General features: G+C 41.2%; 1 protein-coding gene across 1 annotated transcript in view; it reads left to right on the top strand.

The window, feature by feature from the left end:
- acsl3a (acyl-CoA synthetase long chain family member 3a) overlaps window positions 1–19,646 on the top strand; it is a 30,248-nt gene that overhangs the window by 2,982 nt on the left and 7,620 nt on the right. The window contains exons 2-8 of the mRNA XM_046073656.1: window positions 2,629–3,191; window positions 5,450–5,627; window positions 9,612–9,721; window positions 10,929–11,067; window positions 14,920–15,070; window positions 17,357–17,480; window positions 17,564–17,635. Coding sequence (XP_045929612.1) covers window positions 2,817–3,191; window positions 5,450–5,627; window positions 9,612–9,721; window positions 10,929–11,067; window positions 14,920–15,070; window positions 17,357–17,480; window positions 17,564–17,635 — 1,149 coding nt within the window. The 5' untranslated portion in view covers window positions 2,629–2,816. The remainder of the gene's footprint in view (window positions 1–2,628; window positions 3,192–5,449; window positions 5,628–9,611; window positions 9,722–10,928; window positions 11,068–14,919; window positions 15,071–17,356; window positions 17,481–17,563; window positions 17,636–19,646) is intronic.

The raw sequence follows: 19,646 nt of genomic DNA, 5'->3' as shown, positions 1-19,646 counted from the left end.
AGAAAATCAGGATATATCATCCTACGCTGCTTTGATTTTGACCAGCCATTTTAAAGTGCTTTCAGATTAGGTCTATACTACTTTCTTCTCAATACTATTGTTTAACATTCTGCTTACTTAGTGTAGTTGGTGTGAGAGACCCGGGTTGAGTTCCCTTACACCAACACATACACCAATGTGTCCCTGGACAAGACTTAACCCCTAGTTGCACCAGAGGCGTGCGACCTCTGACATACATAGCAATTGTAAGTCACTTTGGATAAAAGCTTCAGCTAAATGAATAAATGTAATTGTAAAGTATGTTAGTTGTGTTTTTTTATGGTGTGCAAAAAGTGATGGAAATCAAAATGGTGGGTGCATTTAAAGCTAACAGCCTAATATATTTTTTACAGCAGCCCTAAAACTTTTGTTCATCGCCTTCACAAACCAGCAGTGGAAGAAGTTAACATCTGCCAGCACCATGCTCTGCTGATTCTTTTCCTCTAGTGTGACAGCGTGTTTACCCCAGTTGACCGCACGGCTCCTCTGTGGCAATGACCTTGACTTTCTGCAACAGCCACAAAAAAAAAAAACTGGTTCTGCAAGAGACAGTGAAACCAGCAAGCAAACAGTGGATGATAGCGGCCGATGGGGTAAAGCATCTGCTCCACCATGGTGCAGCTTTTGGTGAGCTGTGGTGGAGCAAGGCATCCAGGCCAGGAAACAAGACACCAAACAGAACAACAGCCATGTGGAGAAACCCACAGGCAACAGACGGTAGTCTGGGAGAGCACTGCTGGTAAAATCATTGATTAATTCATAAGTCTCAGAGGGACACTTGAGGCATGAGTGTATTTGGGAGACAAGCGTGTACAGTGTGTGTCAGTGGGCGGTTTGCGGAGAGGACAGATGTGGTGCTTCAGATGAGCCTCTCCCTCATGAATAATGAATTACTGCTGCTAGAATAGTCTGCTGTCGGCCTTCAGGGTGTGTTGGTGCGTGCACGCTTTGACAGGGGACAATGTTTTTTGTTTTTTTTTGCTGCACGTTTGCAAAGACAGTTGATGCGACTGAATGGAAATGTCAGTCTGCATAATGGTCTTTTTCACACTGGTGGCGTCAAATGGCTGTTTAGGGTTCCTAAACATTGTAATATCTAATGGGGGGGGGGGGGTAAGTCCGGCTCTCTTAATTGTGACAGAAGCACTTTTGCAGTTATCATACCCAAGATGCAAACAATAATAGTCATAGTAATCAGTAATAATCAGTTATAAAAATGATGTGGTATCTCTAAGGGCACGAGGCACTCATCTAGGGCCTTTTACAGATCCTTGAATCACAATTTTCTCCATTGTCTAAGTCCAATATAAGGTCCCACTCCGCTCAAAGATTGTTACTTGTTTGCGCTTCTCTGTGTAGAATGATGTTAGTGCAGAGTTTGACACTAGAAGGCTGTTTCCACATTGTTTGTGAAAGTATCTCAGAGCTCACCTTTCAATCTCAGTTTAAGACGTGTGCATACGAGCAGGATTTTGAGACATCAATACTGACAAAAATGAAAAGACAGAGAGACTTTTAAGAAGGTTTTTAATTGTTCATTAAACTGAGTTGTGGAAAAAACATATTGGACACAAATTGTTATTCAAATCAGATTATTTTATTTTTTTATTTTTTTATGCGCTTAAAACATCTTTAAACTGAGATTAGCTACAACAGTCAGTGAAATACATAACCAGAAGTTTGTACTGTGATCATTCTCATCAATGCAATAGTATCCAAATGTCAAACCATACCTAGCCTTATTTATAAGAAGCCGCATGTTTACATAGAAATGCTGCCGAATTAATCTTGATTGCAAAGACTGGTGTTGGCAGACATTGTTTAAAGTGTAGAGACCTGTCTGCCTTGGTGATGAGATAACCTCAACACTGATCTCTGTTCAGAACTCTGGACAGCTCTATCAGTCTCCATCACCACCCTAGAAATCAGTATTGAGTGTGTGTCAACAGAAACTAAGATGTGAGATGAAATTGAAAGAAAATTACATCCTAATCTTACAACATGGAGTTTAATGGGTAACGTTTTGGCTAGTGGCTCTGCTGCTTTGCAGTACACACACCTGAGCTACAGCTTGTTCTTTCTGTGTAATTATCTGTCCAATTTCATGTCTTCACTTTCTCTTCTGTTGTCCTCTCTTTTCAAATCTTTGTGCTTATTTGTCCGTTTCGTTCCCTGCTGCTTTCTTTCTTCCTTCTCTCCCTCTTTTCCTTTGACCCTTTGACACTAACAGTGCATGACAGGACAGTTGCTTGTGCTGTACTCATGCTGTTTTTGCAGTGAGTGCGCTAGTGGAAACGGGGGCCGCAGGAAGGATAAGGAACATTTGAAATGCAGAGCCGGTCTGTTTGTCACAGTGTGGTTTGCTAAAGACCAAATTTCTCTTCTGCTTTTTGTGGGCTCTTGAGTACATGTGACTGATCGTTATGTTTCGGTTTCTGATTGTGTTGAGATTCCTGTACTTTGAGGCCCCAGAAGCTCAGGATCATTATTCGTGCAGCCCTAAGCTTATTTTGAAACAAGTTTAACAATGAAAAGGAACTGAATGGAAGTTGCTGCTGTAATGCCAGGTTAATGTTGTTCATTTTCCAGGAGTGTGGACCTGTGGGCATTTCATTGCCAGGGAGGGTGAAACGGGCTCTCTAAAAGGAAGGAAAAGAGAGAAGGGGACAGAAGAAGGGGGCTGGCTGCAACAGCAGGAGTAGGAACTTTTCTCACAGCTCGTCTTGCGCCACACTCTCTCCTCGCTGCTCTCCCTACATCTTCACAGCTTCACCAAGATGAAGCTAAAGGAGGACCTGAACCCCATGCTGCTGCTCCTCTTCCACCTCATGGTATGGATCTACACCTTCATCACGTTCCTACCGTCCTACATCCTCAGCTGGGTCTCCAGACCTGACGGGGGCTTCTACGGCTCTGAGAAGGAGCGAGCCAAACGAGCGAAGGCCCGCTCAGTGCTGGGACGTCCCGAGGGACCCTACCGAGCGGTGAGCGCCACCAAGAGGTTGGTGACGTCGCTGCACCCAGGCGTGGACACCCTGGATAAGACGTTTGAGTATGCAGCCATGAGGTTCCCACACAGAGACTGTCTAGGGACCAGGGAGGTGATCAGTGAGGAGGACGAGCGACAGAGCAACGGGAAGGTGTTCAAGAAGGTAAAGAGTGATGCAGAAGGTGTTGTTATACAAGCAGTGAGATAGTAAAAGCACGCAGCAAGGGGAGAAAAGTGTTTAGGATAAAATGGTACTTTAAAGGAATAGTTCAACATTTTGGACACATGTTGTTGGATGAGGAGATTGATACCACTCTCATATGTGTTTGTTAGACTAAGAGACGTAAACAAAGCTACAGGCAGTTGGCCTAGCTTAGCACAAAGACTGGGAGCAGGTAGCTTCATGTTTAGCATACAGTTATCAGTCTCCTCGGGTAACTCTGCAAGAAGTCGAGTAAGCAACATAATTTGATGTCCAATATGAAGTATACAAATAAAAAACAGTCAGTATAAAAAACATGAATGAATCTACTGCCAAATGTTTTCATTCTGTGTTATAAGGTGATCAGAAAGTCATAGATTGGAAAATAAATTCCATGACTGACTATTTACAGTATGAAAGGATGAAGGTTTGAAATGGGCCTGGGTAAGAAAAAGAAAGGAAACAGACATTTTGGTCTGGCTGGATTATGGGAGTATTTCTCCAAGTGGGGCCCTTGTGTAACTCTGAAAAATCCCCAGCAACGTAAGAAATGCTTTCTTTTAATTCTTTTTTTGTTTGTTTGTTATTGTGCTAATTGGAATGACAGAATAACTATTCTAATCACAGGTGTAATTCTTAACAATACTATCTCCCAAATACACTGCATATATATATATATATATATATATATATATATATATATATATATATATAATACTAAATTACCACCTATAAAGGGCCTACCATATGGCTCCATGGGATAAAACTGCATCATTGATGCAGGACATGCAAATGCAAATGCAAGACATTTGTTCCCACTGAAGATATACATTTTTAAACACAGCTCACAAGTTTCATTTAAAAACGCCTAAATAATTTACTAAAAGCTGGGTAATGTAGATTTTAGCAGCATGTTACTAAAAAAGGGCTATTTTTAAGCTCCAATGAGTATTTACAGCTCCAGGACGGTGTATCCAAAATAATATTAAAGGAACCTGTCACATTGTGCAACAGCATGGCCCATTCATAATGTAGTTCTGTGGCACAGAGGAATAAGATGTGTAAGGCTTTGTCTACACAAAGTTGTAAATAGGATCCATTGATTTTAAGTTTGATTCTTTTCACGGGATTTGAAGAATCTTCACAAAGGATAGAAAATGAAGAATAAATAGAAGGAATAGATTGAAATACTTCCAGTCATTACTTACTCTCGTTACTCGTTACTTCTTTCTTCTAGTATCTTCAACCAAGTCCAGTTGCCCTTGACTTGACCTTCTTTGGATAACTATGACCTGGATGACTGAGAATCTTCACAATCTTCGTTACTCTTTCAGCTTACAGCTTGTTATTTTTCTAGACCAAGTTCCATTGACCCTACAGAGCAGGGAGAGAAGTATGAATATGGAATGAAAACAGGAAACGAGACAGAGGGGTTGGTATTTGTTCAAGAGTATATCCAGAATGTCTTCAAAAAACAAGTGGGAGTGTGAAAAAGAAAAAATCCTGGCTAAGAACAGACAGCTTTGGTGCCAACATGTAGGCTACTAACATGTTGTCGTCGTAGCTTTTAGAGAATGTCCTAATTTATACAAACGCCTGTATTCAGAGGTTATCTAACAAGTTGCAGCATTATACAGTGTAAATGTTACCCAAGCAGAGAACTGTATGTTTTGGAGTACGCACAGTGAGGAGTTAGCAAACTTTGGCCTAACCTCTGAATTACAGCACTAATCCGAACAGCCTGATCCTTCTAATCCATTTAAACCCCGCTGTTGACACACGTATTGCTGCAAGAGAACATGTCTTAACTGTTTAGCTCCTAGTTATTCTTTTCAGCAAGTGGTAAACGGTACTGTATGGTCATCATTACTGTGCGCCTTTCTGTGTTTGTGTGCACTACCTTATATTACCATTAGGAGCCAGTATAAGCTCACTGATACATGCAGGAAGCTCTTAGGCGTATTTGTGGCCTTTTACTGTATGTCAGAGTGTTGAAGAGTATATCCAGAAACCTGTGTTTATCTGTGTTTATCTGTGTTTATCTGTGTTTATCTGTGTTCTTCTGATGCAAATGATGACCATGAAATGCTACAGTGTGAGAATAACAGCAGAAAATGTTTGGCAAAAAAACCCAAAACACTGTTTTGCATACTTGCCGCATTCACCTTGCCTTCCTTTATCTACTTTATCACCCCCACCCACCCCATCTCCCCCGCCAGGTGGTTCTGGGTGAGTACCGCTGGCTCTCCTATGAGGAAGTCCTCACTGCAGCATCCCGACTGGGCAGTGGTTTGGCATCACTGGGTCAGCGGCCCAAAAACAACATCGCCATCTTCTGTGAGACACGTGCCGAGTGGATCATCGCTGCCCAGGCCTGCTTCATGTACAACTTCCGATGTAAGTCCAGCATGTCTGTGAGCATGGACGCACAGAATCTCTTACATACTGCATGTGAAATATGTAATTAGTATGTACATGAAAAATCACTCAAAAGGTAATAAGAAATAACTTTCTGTCAATGAACTAATTGATTAATTAACTAATGCAACTAATAGTTGCAGCTCTGGTTTTTATGGTTAAAAGACAGTTTTCTTTCACATGGACTATATTTGGTTTCAGACCTTTCCCAGATTGTTAAAAGTCTAGAAAACACTGAAATCCTTGGAGACATGTACTTGAAGTAAGTGAAAATAGATTTTCTTAGTAGACCTGTTTACCCTTGTAATACATCAAGTATAATCTTTTATTCTTACTTTTTTTCTTATAGGAATTCATGATTGAAACTGATAATAGTTTGAAAGAGTATTTTTGAAAAGGATGGGAGCCTGCAGTACAACACACAGAGACGTTTTGGCGTGAAAATCATGGTCATTAATGGTGTAACAGCATAACTCTGTCCTTTACTTTCACTTTAGCTTGTCCTGTTATGTTCTCTTCAGTTTGGTCTTTCCCACTGAGCATCTTCCAATAGTATCTGAATGAAGCTGATTTATAGTTCTTTCTGTTTGTGTGTGTGTATGTGTGTACGTGCACATGTTAGTGTTTGCAGTGGACAACTTGTAACATGCAGGGCCCAGCTGAGACAGAAGAAGGTCAATTTGTCCCTTCTGCTTTGCTGTTACATAAGTGTCCTATTTCTCCTCACTCCTTTTTTTTGTTTGTTTCATTTCCCTGTGCTGGAAACACACTCAAATACTGACAACAGTGGATTTTTATTTTATACATGTACAGCGTTGCCACATATACATTGGTTGTACTCTTAACAAAAAGGCTTCTTTTGAACTGGACAGTGGTTCTTTCAGCTTGTATTTCAGCAGCCACCATATTTCTCATTGAACAAACTAATCGAAAGTGTAAAATGCTCTGCCTATCCCATCAGCCCAAAATAGTTCTTAATTTTTTCAGGTGAGCAGGTACAAATGGACCGTTCAACATTAGCACATGGCTGGCTTTTAAAAGGGAACATTAAAAAAATTACTTTAAATAAATAAATCTCTGAAAAAAAACCTGTTTATGTTGTTAATGTTGAAGGACAAGTAAACACTGTAAACCACAGGGAAGGCTGAAGTTTTCAGTATCGATGCACTTTTAACCTATAGAGAGCAGTGCAGTAGCAGCAGCTTTGTACACTAAAGATTTACTCTGTAGTATGTTCTGTACCAAAGAGTACTTCCTTTAATATAAGCATCCACAGCAGCACTTTAAGTTCATTTAATCTTTTTGATGGTTCCTGAAGGGCCCTTCATTTTATCTGTGTGCTTCAGCTCATACTCCATTAAACTGTCACGCTTTGAAAATACGCTGCAAGGACAAGCCAATAAAGCATCTTTTATAGAGCAGCTTTCTCTTTTACAAACACAAACACTGGGTTAGTGGAAAGCTCGGGGCAGTGGATAACACATATGGGGGGCTGCTGGGTGATGGCGTCAGAAGAGGGGTGAGAGAGTCTACGTGAACATCTGATGTTGACAGAGGCATCAAGGAGTCAGCCAAAGGCCCCCCAGTGAACTCAAACACTTGGGGGAGGGGGGTGTGTGTGTGTGTGTGTGTGTGTGTGTGGGTGTGTGTGTGTGTGTGTGTATACATTGTTTATTAACTGGATTTTGGCTCTTTGTCAAAAGTCATATGTGCTCATCTTTTGTGAGTGCTACACACTTGTCATATGTGTGAGTTAAGTAAACAAGATATAACTATCCGCAGTTGCACAGCATGCACTCTCAACATACTGCTGTTGTCATATAAAAACCTCATATGTCCAGTTTTGTCTGCTTTTTACATCTTAATGTCAGTTGAACATCATTTTACATGTTCCCCTGCTCAGTCGAGGAAACTTGACTCTTGGGACCGTTTAAAAAATGTGACCGAGCTAACATGAGGCTGAACATACCACAAATTCTTTATATCTTAGTTTTCTGTATGAAAATGACGTGTGTGTGTGTGTGTGTGTGTGTGTGTGTGTGTGTGTGTGTGTGTGTGTGTGTGTGTGTGTGTGTGTGTGTGTGTGTGTGTGTGTGTGTGTGTCTGGGGTCCAATCTAGTGTTTAGATCTCACGGCTGGAGGTGTCATGGCCCTCATCCACAGTCACACACACACAGTAGCAGAGCAGGAAGTATTGGAGCTCCATGACGCAAGAATGGGATGTCACTAAGCCCTGTCCCATAAACCCCCTGTGTCTGTGTCAGTGGAGGGACGCAGGGTTAAAGACTGTGTTACTCTGTTTTTCTACCTCTCTCTCTCTTTCTCTTTCTCTCTCTCTGTCCATAGCTGTTGTCACCTTTCTCTCCTTCTCTTTCACTGTCACCCATTTTCTCTTCCGCTCTCCGTTTATTTTTTTTCTCAGATGCGAGGATTGACCTGAAGCCAGTTTTGCTTCTAGTGCTGTGATCTTGTCACCACCACACACATAGCAAAAACTATGTATTTAAAGTCCCCCTTCGCTCAAAAGTGTGTTTTGCTTATTGTTACTTCACTTAGATGTTTGAGCTTCGCTGTGCAGAATGGTGTACTGTATGTGCAGAGTTTGTATTTTATATATCTTGAAATATGTCTGGACGGGGTCTTTAAGGAGTGAGCTGACTGCTCAGACCATCATGACATTTGTTGCGTCAGATGATGTTGATTGAGGTAATCGTATATAATCGACTGAGGCAACAGTTTGAAGACCCTTTTCCTGCTACAACATGACACATGCCTCCATGCACAAAGCCAGGTGCAGGAAGGCCTAGATTGGCCTGCACACAGCCCTGAACTCCACCCCATCCAACACCGGTGGAATGGACTGGAATGCGGACAGCGGGCCACAACCTATCACCCAACAACAGTGTTGGACCTGGCTAATGCTCTTGTGGTTGAATGAGAGCAAATCCCTGCAGCCAGGTTCCAAAATGTGGTGGAAAGACTGAAACCAGAAGAGTGGGGGCTGTTATAACAGCATATTGAAGCTCATGGTTTTGAAAGGGGCATGTTCAATACTAGAATTAATGAGTGGTCTGTGGTCTTCCCAAAGAAACACAATGCAATGTAATCACTGTATCATAAACACCACATTGACTCCTACGTGGACGCATGTATATAAGCACACATACAGTACCAGCGCTCCATCAGACAAATGCAGTTAGTAATAACACACCAACGCCATCGCAAACCAGTAATGTTTATATCCCCAAAAGAGCTTATCAGGCAGTGAGAGCCGCTGTCCCACTGGCTCGGAGGCTGTACTGAGGCCTCTTGAGGTGCCTGATGATGTCATCAGTGTGGGCGGAATAGTATTTTTTGCAGGATTGTCACACTGTATGACATTTTTCTATCTCTAGCCAGTCAAATTTCCGTCTGCATCTTCAAGCCTTAAAATTTAGAACTTGGCTCAGATATCTAGCTGTCATTTTGGGGAAAGGCAGACAGATACGGAGTCATTGTGAACAGTGAGCCAGATCACAGAAAAACAATAAGATGTCTGAATCTGTTTATTCTATGAACTGTGATGTGTGTGTGTATTTTGCAGTTGTTGGCCAGCAGAATTACAATAATCACAGCAGCTTAAGTTGCCAACACTTTTGGCCATTTTTGGCTGATACAGCTTTTAATGCCTCTGTAACAAGATTATTTTTAAACAAATTTGAACTCAACAACTGACAGCATCTTTTTAAACCCTTTGCAAAGTGACCAAGGCTATGTATTACAAAGTCAATTCACTTTCCTTGAGTAGCCATATATATACTGTAGATAGGTGCTTGTGCTGTATTAGCCACCTGGGCTGTTTAATTAAGTCTAGAAGCCGTGTTACATTACATGGTGTGTAAATATACTGAAAAAACAAGGCCAGTAGAATATTATGATTCAGTCATTTTTAATAATAGCATTTTTTATGGATGTGTGTTGCAGTGGTCACCCTTTACTCCACACTGGGAGGTCCAGCCATTGCTCACGGGCTGAATGAAACTCAGGTCACTCACATTATCACCAGCAGAGAGCTCCTGGAGACCAGACTCAAGGTTAGAATTCACACTCGAACATATACTAAAAATGTAAAATTATTCTTGGCAGATGTGTTACACACATTTAAACATTATAGGAAATATGGCGTTCCTTACACAGCTATAGGCAAGCAGCAGTATGTGAGCATCTGTAGCATACAGGCTTAGTGGCAATAACACCTCATGGGTTATTGCCACTCATGTGTGAGGGACGTGTAGGTGTACAGATGTAACTGTGTCTGGATAGTAAATGAGGATCAGCACTTATTAGTGCTTTTATATTGTATGGAGAAACATTCCACTTGAGTATTTGGCATTGATAGAAGGAGCCATAGCTACACTGGGTCATCTTTCTGGAATGCCCAATCCTCCCACAGACTTATCATGAGCGTCTGTACATTGTTAGTTCAGTACTTCTGTGGTAACAGGCAAATAAGACAAATAGCATCAAGCAGTGATGAATAGTAGTTGCCACATTTGTGTAGCCCAAAATCAAATATCTCAGCGGTCCATACAGGCCAAAACTAGCAACAGTTTCAGGTCCCAAAAAGCCTAAAGACATAATTAAAATTGAAGAGATCCCCCATCAATGAAGCTTTAGATGGGAAGTTGCAAAAAGAAGGTTTTTTTAGCTAATAAATGCTGTCAAAAATAGAATTGTTTATAAGAAATCCAATATAACATCTGCAATCATAGCTGCAAACAAATGGTTACAAAGGGTGACACAAGTCTGCACACTCAATTCCTGAAAATAAGAAGCTATGTAATGTTAATGTTAAGGTGGGTTTATATAACTGGTCCAATGTGTCTCAGTGGTTCCTGTCATCAACATGCGTCTGGTCTATATGACTAGAACAATAACATTAACTTCTCTGGACCATCTATCCATCAGAGAGAATCTGAGCTATTGGGTCAGTGTAGTGTGTCACTGTGGTGACACAAAAACAAGGAGAAATGCATGTGCTAGATGATGGACCATTTTGGACAGATTCAGTCCACCAAAGACAAATGGTGCTCTGGCATCTCGCCTTTTATGAAGGTGGTATAAACAGAGCTCCTCGGCTCCCGCTCACACATCCCCTCTCAGCCCAAATATTGATGAAGAAGTCAAAGAAGAAACCTGGTTTTCATCGTGTGCTAATGTGTACATAGAATTTGTGTGCTTGTCATATTTGTGCTCATGCTTCCGTGTGTGTGTGTGTGTGTGTGTGTGTGTGTGTGTCAGGCTATCCTAATTGAAGTTCCGAGGCTGCAGCATATCATTGTAGTGGACAACACACCGACCTCATGGCCCGGCTATCCGCGTGGCATCAGTGTCCACAACATGGCTGCTGTTCAGAAGCTGGGAGCCAGGCCTGAGAATGGTAAGTTTGTATGCATGTGCGTGTCTGGAAAACAGTTGACCAATTTTCCTGTCATGGAAAAGTCATGGACAATTTGAGAAAAAGTAAAATGTCCTGGAAAATCGTGTGTTGAACCCAGCGAAGGTTTAGAGGATGGCATTTAGCCATAATTTGTTCACTTATGGACAATGAGTGTAGGTTTAATCACTATCAGTAAACATTATAGAGTATTTAAATCTCATTAATACTGTGTAGTGGCCTAATCAGTATTTAATACATTAATATGCTGCTGTGTGAACTCCTTAGGGAGTACTGTAGCAAACCAACTGCTGCAAGCTGTCAACACAACACTGACATATTATCACCTTATAAAGGTGATAAGGCAAACAGTTTCTTATTTCCAAATACAGCTTATACAAAGCAACATTAGCATTCATCTGGAATCATGTTTCTTATCACCTGATGATTGCAAATCCAATATTTAGGCCTACTGTCTGTTTAGCTTTGTTTTGTCTCCACCTGCTGTTAAAGAATATTCTTAGGTGTCTTAATGGATGTAACAGGGAAAGGTGAGACAGGTCTAGCTTAGAGACATTAGCTGCCCCCACAAGTGTTCACTGACCCTCGAGCCCTAGTTATTTCTCATGTAACTGTCCTTGTTAGGAAGACGGCAGTTAGACTGATAATGGAGAGACAGTAGCTCAGGCATCAGGCTAGCAGATATCAGTGTTCTCTGGGAATCTTACAAGGTTGAGTCTTACAAGAATGTTTACAAGAACTCACTGGCTTCAGAGATTATATAGTATAACTCATGGATAGAATAGATTCCAATATGACGAAGCATTGGAGTCTAAACATCAGATAGATTAGCTGTTGTAGGTTAAGGCAAGCTACAGATGACCTAATAGGGGAAACGTTACAGGCACTAGGGGGAAGACAGAAACATAAAAGGGACCAAAAAATGTTATTCTTCACAACCGGACCTCGCTGACAATATTTCAGGCTTTTTACCTGCGAAATGCACCACCATGTTCACCTGCTAGTCGATAACTTTGTCTGTGTGCTGTTGTAGTTCTGAGCAGGTAGTATATACTGTACAGTATCAGAGTTTTTTTTGTAGTAAACAGCTGCGTTTTGCATCTGGAAATGATAATGAACCAAAACAGCAACGTCACAGGCTGTAAAACCAAAACGAGTTAAAAGAAGCTAAAAAGTTTCTTAGGGCTGAGGGTAAATGCAGGGTTGGTCATAATTTTGTGTGGATCTGTCATGAGTGACCCCATTCACATACACTTAGTCATTGGATTTATTCTTAATATGAAAATATTAATTATAGCAGTCAGTCAGCACCTTCAAAAAAGGCCTTTACACTGTATCAAAATGACCACCAGCCTTTCAAAACCTCTACTTATTAAACTTAATGCTTTACCCATGTTTCGTACTGTGCGTCTTCATAATTTTAGAAGCCCAGTTTAAAGCTTTTAAAAGTTATTAGTAGATAGTCCCACTCTAAATGAGATGGTCATGGTTTGGGTTTTCTTGGGGTAGGAGGGTGGGGGTGTATTGGTATCAGTCCCATTAGGTCATGTGAATGAGGAAGTGTTCACATCTGTGTCAGATTAAGGCCGATACGATGCTTATTCATTTTGGTGGATAGGATGGATGAGGAGAAATCCCCCCCCCCCACCCCGGCCTTTATTTTGTGGCCCTTTGAACTGAGTGACCCAAAACAAGAGAAGCTGGTAGTGTCATGTGCAGATAAAGAGGGAAGGAAGTATGTTTATGAAGGGAGGATGTAGCACTGGGATACAGGGGAGGGTCATGTTTACATACGGCGCCGTTAACTTCACATGACATCAACTCTCAGAGCACACACTCCTACAGGCCTTGTATCCGAGTAAGAGGAAAGAGGAAGAAGAGAGGCCTTCCCCTTCTTTATGCCCCCCTGCACCCCCCCCCGTTAGATTTTTCGGGGGCCTGCTGCGGTCAGACATCTTAGTTCTGTTTTTGTTCTACAAAATGCTGAACAGAGAGGAAAAACAAGACCGATCTCTCATTTCCCACGTGAAGAGTACACCGCTGCTAGCCTAGCAAACACCAGACAAGTTTTGGTTCCCCCTCTAAACTGATTTGATCTTTATTTATTTATTCACACCCAGGAGACCCATGATAGGGATCAGAAGGCAGGGAACTCATCACTCTCTGCCCTGCCGTCTAGACATGAGACTGTCCTATCAGCTATCTCCGAGTTATGCATTCCTTGATTTGAAGAAACACTCACCACAACCTTTCTTTGTCTTGATAAGAGGCCCCTGATTGTAAGCCTCGCCTACTGGCAGGCAGCGATGTAAACAGTCAACTGTGGACAAAGGGAATCTTAGGGACACGTTACGACCGACTTCAGCTCTGCATGAAAAAAAACCCGCAACCCTCTCATCGCTGTGCTGCATAAGCTGATAAGCTTTCAAATTCATGGATCTGTTACTCACGCTGGACTTCCTGGATTGTATTTCATTGTCCCACTGAGGCTTAAAACAACACACCGCCGCTAGCACAGCCTCTTGCATTGTTTTTACACAGAGTTGTTTTCAGTCTGAATGCCAGATTCCAGATTCTGATGGCAGGATTTGTGTCCCACCTTCGAATGTGGTCCTTTTGAACTGCTACAAACACACATTCCTTCAGACACGGTTGGATGGACACGTAGTATTAACTAGGGCAGGGTAATTATTAAAATTTTTATCTCAATGATTTGATTTTGGCTTCCAACAATTTAACGATCTAACGAAGTTAATCAAGATAAAACAATTATTGTGCCACATGCCAATGATGCTCTTGTTTTGTCTTGTGTTATGAATGATACCAAGATGACCTGGGGTTACAACTTGTTAGTCACCATTAGAAGCTTAAGCCTGCAGCATTTTACACTACGTGAATTAGCCTAGCAGCTAGCAGACTTTTCCTCTACTCATAGCTTAACAAATTGCATATTATTTGTACTTATACTAAACCAGGTGTAATCAATATTGCTTTACCTGGTCTGTGCTTGTAAAATATCCACCGTGTCCGCGTCTTCCAACATAATACTGGATTTATACATTTCTTACACTGCGTTGCTGTCATCCCCTCGCACTCTAAGATGCTGTTTAAAGTTAATAATGTTGGATTACTATTTCTTATTTCATGGACAATTTGGCAAACATTCCATTTTTAAAGTTCAATAAATGCATGATGTTTCCCAAGTCAATCAGTAATCATGCTAAATAATCGTGATCTCCGTATTGACCAAAATAATCGTAATTACGAACTAATTTGTTAGTCTACACTTCAACACCTTTTAGTGTCAACTGAACAATCACACTTGCTCGAATTATTATGCTACTTGAAAACATGCATGGATGCAGCGGAGTGGAGATGGTGTTTTTTGGCTAGCAGTCAGACACAAACTCCTCTTTGTGCCAAGAGGGGCCTGATTTTTTTAATATCACAGCTGACTATTTGTCATCCATGTGTGTGAACCTTTACACAGTTTACAACTTTTCAAATATTTCCTTGGCCCTCGACACCCGCTGCATTTTCTTTCATCAGACACTGTTTATCCTACACACGCAAGAAATGGAACACACAGAGGCTATTACCTTTAAACCAAGAATGTGTCTGTGTGGACACTGTGTTTACACATGGGTGCATTTTTGTGCATGACTGTTACAGTTTAGTCTGTGTTCTTGTCTGTATGTGTGTGTGTTTGTGGTGAGTTAATTTATATTATACACACATCACAGTGTCGTGTTACAAGCCGGTACTCTAATGTTCTACAGTTCTATCGTGTTTGTGCATGTACAGTATGTATGTTTTCTGCGTTTCACATTACAGCAGCACGTGAGCGTAAGCAGCCACTGCCTTCAGACATTGCGGTCATCATGTACACCAGCGGATCTACAGGCATACCAAAGGGCGTCATGATCTCCCATAGCAACATCATCGCTGGCATCACGGGGATGGCCGAGCGGATACCCAACCTGAGGTAGGCATCACAAACTCGTCCAAAAACCATATATTACACACTTGGAAATGTGATATGAGACATTTCAGGACAACGGCTGGTCAGATTTGTAATCTAGTTTATTCCTTGATCAGATAGTTCCTAATTTTTTTTATCATAATTTTGTCAATGAAAAAAGGTTCCTGTGTGGCTGCTTATGTTAATCAACAATTTAATATTTGAATAGTCTGACTTGATTGTATTAAGTCAAAAAAGATCAGAAAAAATGTTTACAGTAAAACTTTCACTGGTCTGGTATGCTCAAACGTGTTTTGACAAATAAATGCAGGTCTCAAATAGACGCCAGGTCTGGTTTCTGTAGACCTTCTTTGGATGTATAAAACCTCTTAAAGCCCACCAGGTCACCTGCTCGAGCTGCTTAGATCATGCATACAAATGTAAATGTTATAACTTTTGTCAAAATGGATCGTTCAATCGTTCAGTTAATTTCAGGGAAACAATTCAGATTCACCTGTATGGTTAACAAGAGAGACAAGAAAAGACACTTTTTCATACAAGTAGTATGGCTAAAATAAACAGTTTGATAGTAGCCTATTTCCCATCTTTGCTGAGCAAGAGTTTTGTTTGAAAGGAATTGAAAGCCTGTCTCTTATAGATGCATGTCCCAAATATAAGTTCAGTGAGGTCAGTGACTGAAGCAAATAAAGGCCTGGGCTATTAATGGAAGTTTTATGGTATATTCCTCAAGGCAAGGTATCAGAAAAGGTATTATTTTCATATCCATACCAAAACCAAAATCATATTTGCACTAGCACTACTAAGAGTTAGATGAGAAAACTGATGCCACCCTCACGTCTGTACTGCCAGCATCCAGTTAACTTAGCTTAGCATAAAGACTGGAAACAGGGGGAAAACAGAATTCACCTACGAGCACCTCTGAAGTTTACTGAACTCTAAAGCTCCTTCAGTTAGAAGTCACTGCCCCCGGCCAAGACAGAGTCCAAGACATGATCCCCCATAAAATCAGAACCTTTTGTTTTTACACATACGTTTACGTACAGACAGGGGGGCGGGAAGGCGGATTTTGTTACCTTTTGGACAGAACCAGCCCACCTGTTTCCCCCGTTTTTATGCTTGGATAAGCTAACCAGCTGCTGGCAGTAGCTTTATATTTAGCGTACAATCCTGAGCGTGGTATTAATCTTGCCATTTGGCTCTCGGCAATATAGCAAAGAAGTGTGGGTCCCAAAATGTTGAACTATTCCTTTAGCCTGAACCAATTTAAGCCATTTGACTGGGGAACTTTTTGTGGGGGGTGAGTTGCCTGGGAGGAAGTGATGTGTCCGGTAGACAGTCCAGGGCAAAAGTCGTAACTTTGTTCTTTTTACATTACTACTGTTGTGAGCAGAATTATACGCTGTTTCCTTTCACTATTACTGTCTGCCTAATGTGAGCAGGGTGCCGTATGCACCTAAATCCATTTATGCCTGATAAAGTCAATTGCATTATATCAGCACAGGAAGGACAATAACTTTCTATCATCCTGCGTTTCAAACTCTCCTCTTTGATTAATCTCTGCCTTCACTGGCGAAAATCAGCTGTAAGATGGTGTGATAGCACTGTGTTTAAGGAAAAATGCCAAATGCTCTTTCAGGCTAACTTCCTGGTCGAGGCTTCCATGTCAAGTGAGCACATGCACAAGTATGAGTCACCCAGCTAGTGCCATTATACAACACAAGTGTTTACATTAAAACAGAAACCGTCCCTTCGCTCTGGTGAACGAGTCGGGGGTGAGAGGAAATGCAGAAGGGAGGGAGTTCAGTATGAGTGGAGGGAAAAAAACTGGGAGGATGTGAGTTTGGGTGAGAAGGATGGAGGTTAGAGGGGTTAAGGATGTTACGATATATATCATACGTCTAATGAAAATGATGGCTTTCCCTTCGGCATTAAGTAAGATGACTGTGCAAACCTCCTCCTCGTGTATGGCCTGAAAACACGTCCATTGAAATGGGATTCCAGAGAATTTGGAGTATCCAGAAGTACTTGTGTTCAGATAAATATGTGGCCAGTAGATCATTTCCAAGCAAAGGAAAACACCGCCCCCATTTTGTACAGATAAGCATTTATCTTCTAAAGATTATTATGAGATGATATATGATTCCAGAGGTTGTGAAAGTTTGTATTAAAACTGATTATATAGCAGATCATACAGTTGTACTTGTATAAATTACATTTATTGAGCTTGTTGAACTTACGTAGAGCTACTACTTGAATGAGCTGTATATAAGAGTGTCCTTGTGTTTACAGTGAGGAGGACACCTACATTGGCTACCTGCCGCTCGCCCACGTACTGGAGCTCAGTGCAGAGCTCGTGTGCGTTTCTCACGGGTGCAGGATCGGCTATTCCTCACCTCAGACCCTAGCTGACCAGGTACAGTTAAAACTGAAACAGGACTGCATTTACATTTCATTATAAACTTTCTATAAACTCTCGTTTCTTTTTCCCACCCGAAGTCAACCAAGATCAAGAAGGGAAGCAAAGGAGACACCAGCGTCCTGCAGCCCACGTTGATGGCAGCTGTCCCGGTACGTCATTGTTATGTTTGAGAAGCCTTAGCCAGTTACAGGATATCTAATCCAATCGCTCTTCCTTAAGTCTGTGTTTCAAACAATGCTGCTTGGCTTCATTTGGCAGCAAGTCAGATTTCACTCTGTCTTTGTTCACAGTCCAGCTGTGGAGACTCAGTGACAGAGTCCAGCAGACCCATGCCTGCTGGACTCTGTCTCTGGACTGACTGTGACGTAAACACTCTCTGCCTCCTACTGCTGGCCAATGCTGTGCTTCATCACTAAACAATGTTAGATACCCATGGGCTAAAATGCCATATTTGAGGTTGGCTAGTCCATCTTGTCTTTGAAGTATACTGTATTTGAGTGATTAATCCATTTCAGTAGTGATGATGCCAGGATGGGCTTTACTTAAAACCGTGCACCGCAAGACTAAGGAGGTTAATCCGACCTTCTTAAGGGCTTTATTAGTTTTAGGAGGAGTTTACAGTTTGAGGAAACAAATAAGTAGGGCATGCAGTTTGAGCTGAAAAGTGAAAGTTTGTAGTCAGGCTGTTACCAAGAATGTATCTAACAGTGTATCCACACAGCCATCAAAATACTTTGACAGATCTGTGCACTCAGAATTATGAGGATTAAAGCTGCAAAAATGTATATTTTTATATGAATAATGCAGTAAATAACTCTCTATGTGAAAGGGGTTCTTCGTGGTGACAAACTCACAGAGATTTATTATTCAACTCAGCAGACTCCTGGGTTTTAGCTCATTTTGAGCTATTTAAATAAATAATGAATAAAACCCCACTGTACACTATCTGTCCAGCACCAAATGGCTACAGACAAAGCAAGCAACTAGCTGGTAAACATAGTGGAGCATTTAGCAGCTAAAGAGCTAGATATTTCCCCCAGGGGTTAGTGGGGACCAAAAACAGAGCTTAAAAGGTGAATATTGGACTTACATTCACCATGTGGCCAGAAACAAGAATGAATTGTAAGGCCAGGCAAATTAATTTGTACAGCAATTTTCAACAACAAGGAAATCCAAAGTGTTTTATACAAGACATAAAGCCATAAGAAAAGATTGCTAATGATGTTCTGTAAATGCTAGAGGTGTAAACAACCAACTGTTTCCTATAAAATTCACCATATTAACTTAGGCAATAATGTGTTAGGGTTTACGGTTTATGATTCTGTTTAAACTTTTGTCGTAATTTTCTGTAGGCTAGCACTAGATAAGTGGTTGGCATTGATAATAAGGTGCACACATGTTTTACACCTAATATCATATCAGCTACTATGCACCACATTACAAGAAACTGTTCTCCATACATCATTTATTATACTTTTAATCTATAGTCATTTGTTTAAATGAGTACTGAAAAATATTCGAGAAGGGGTCTACTTTTTGTGTGTGGCTAATTTCCAGTGACTATAGTTGATGAAACTGTGTAAAGGAGGAGTTACGTTCCATCAGATGAGTTTCTATAATGTCAAGCATACGTCTTGCAAAAAAAAGATCTTTCACCAAAGATGAATACGCAGTTATGAAATAACTTTAATAATTGCCGTGAAGATTCTTGAGAACTTGAGATGAAGGATGACAAAAAACCCTTGACAATAGGAGATTATAATTCCATTGCTCATGCTGGTTAGACTGTACACCAACAATGTGCCCTTGACGCTGTATTCTGTCCGTCTCTCTCACACCATGAGCTCAGCCCCACCCCCAGCTCCCAGTGGTCATAGTGTAAAGGGCAGAGGGCCCCAGTGTCTGGAACCATTCACAGCTGTAAACAGAACGTGAGAAAGCCCCATGTGGTTATCCCCACGACACATACACTCATACACACTCACACATATTCTCGCACACACACACACGTACAAATTGTTTGCTGTGATATGACAGCAGGCTGCTGCATGAATCCTATGTCGACTTCCTCTCTCACTGCTTTAGCTTCACCCACACAACCATGCACAAACACACACACACACACACTGACAGACCAGATGGTTTTAATTATTTTTTTCT

Source organism: Micropterus dolomieu, linkage group LG17 (assembly GCF_021292245.1).
Source record: "Micropterus dolomieu isolate WLL.071019.BEF.003 ecotype Adirondacks linkage group LG17, ASM2129224v1, whole genome shotgun sequence".
Classification (NCBI taxonomy): Eukaryota; Metazoa; Chordata; class Actinopteri; order Centrarchiformes; family Centrarchidae; genus Micropterus; species Micropterus dolomieu.
The sequence above is the reverse complement of the archived record's forward strand: the minus strand, read 5'-3'. Positions and strand labels throughout refer to the sequence as shown.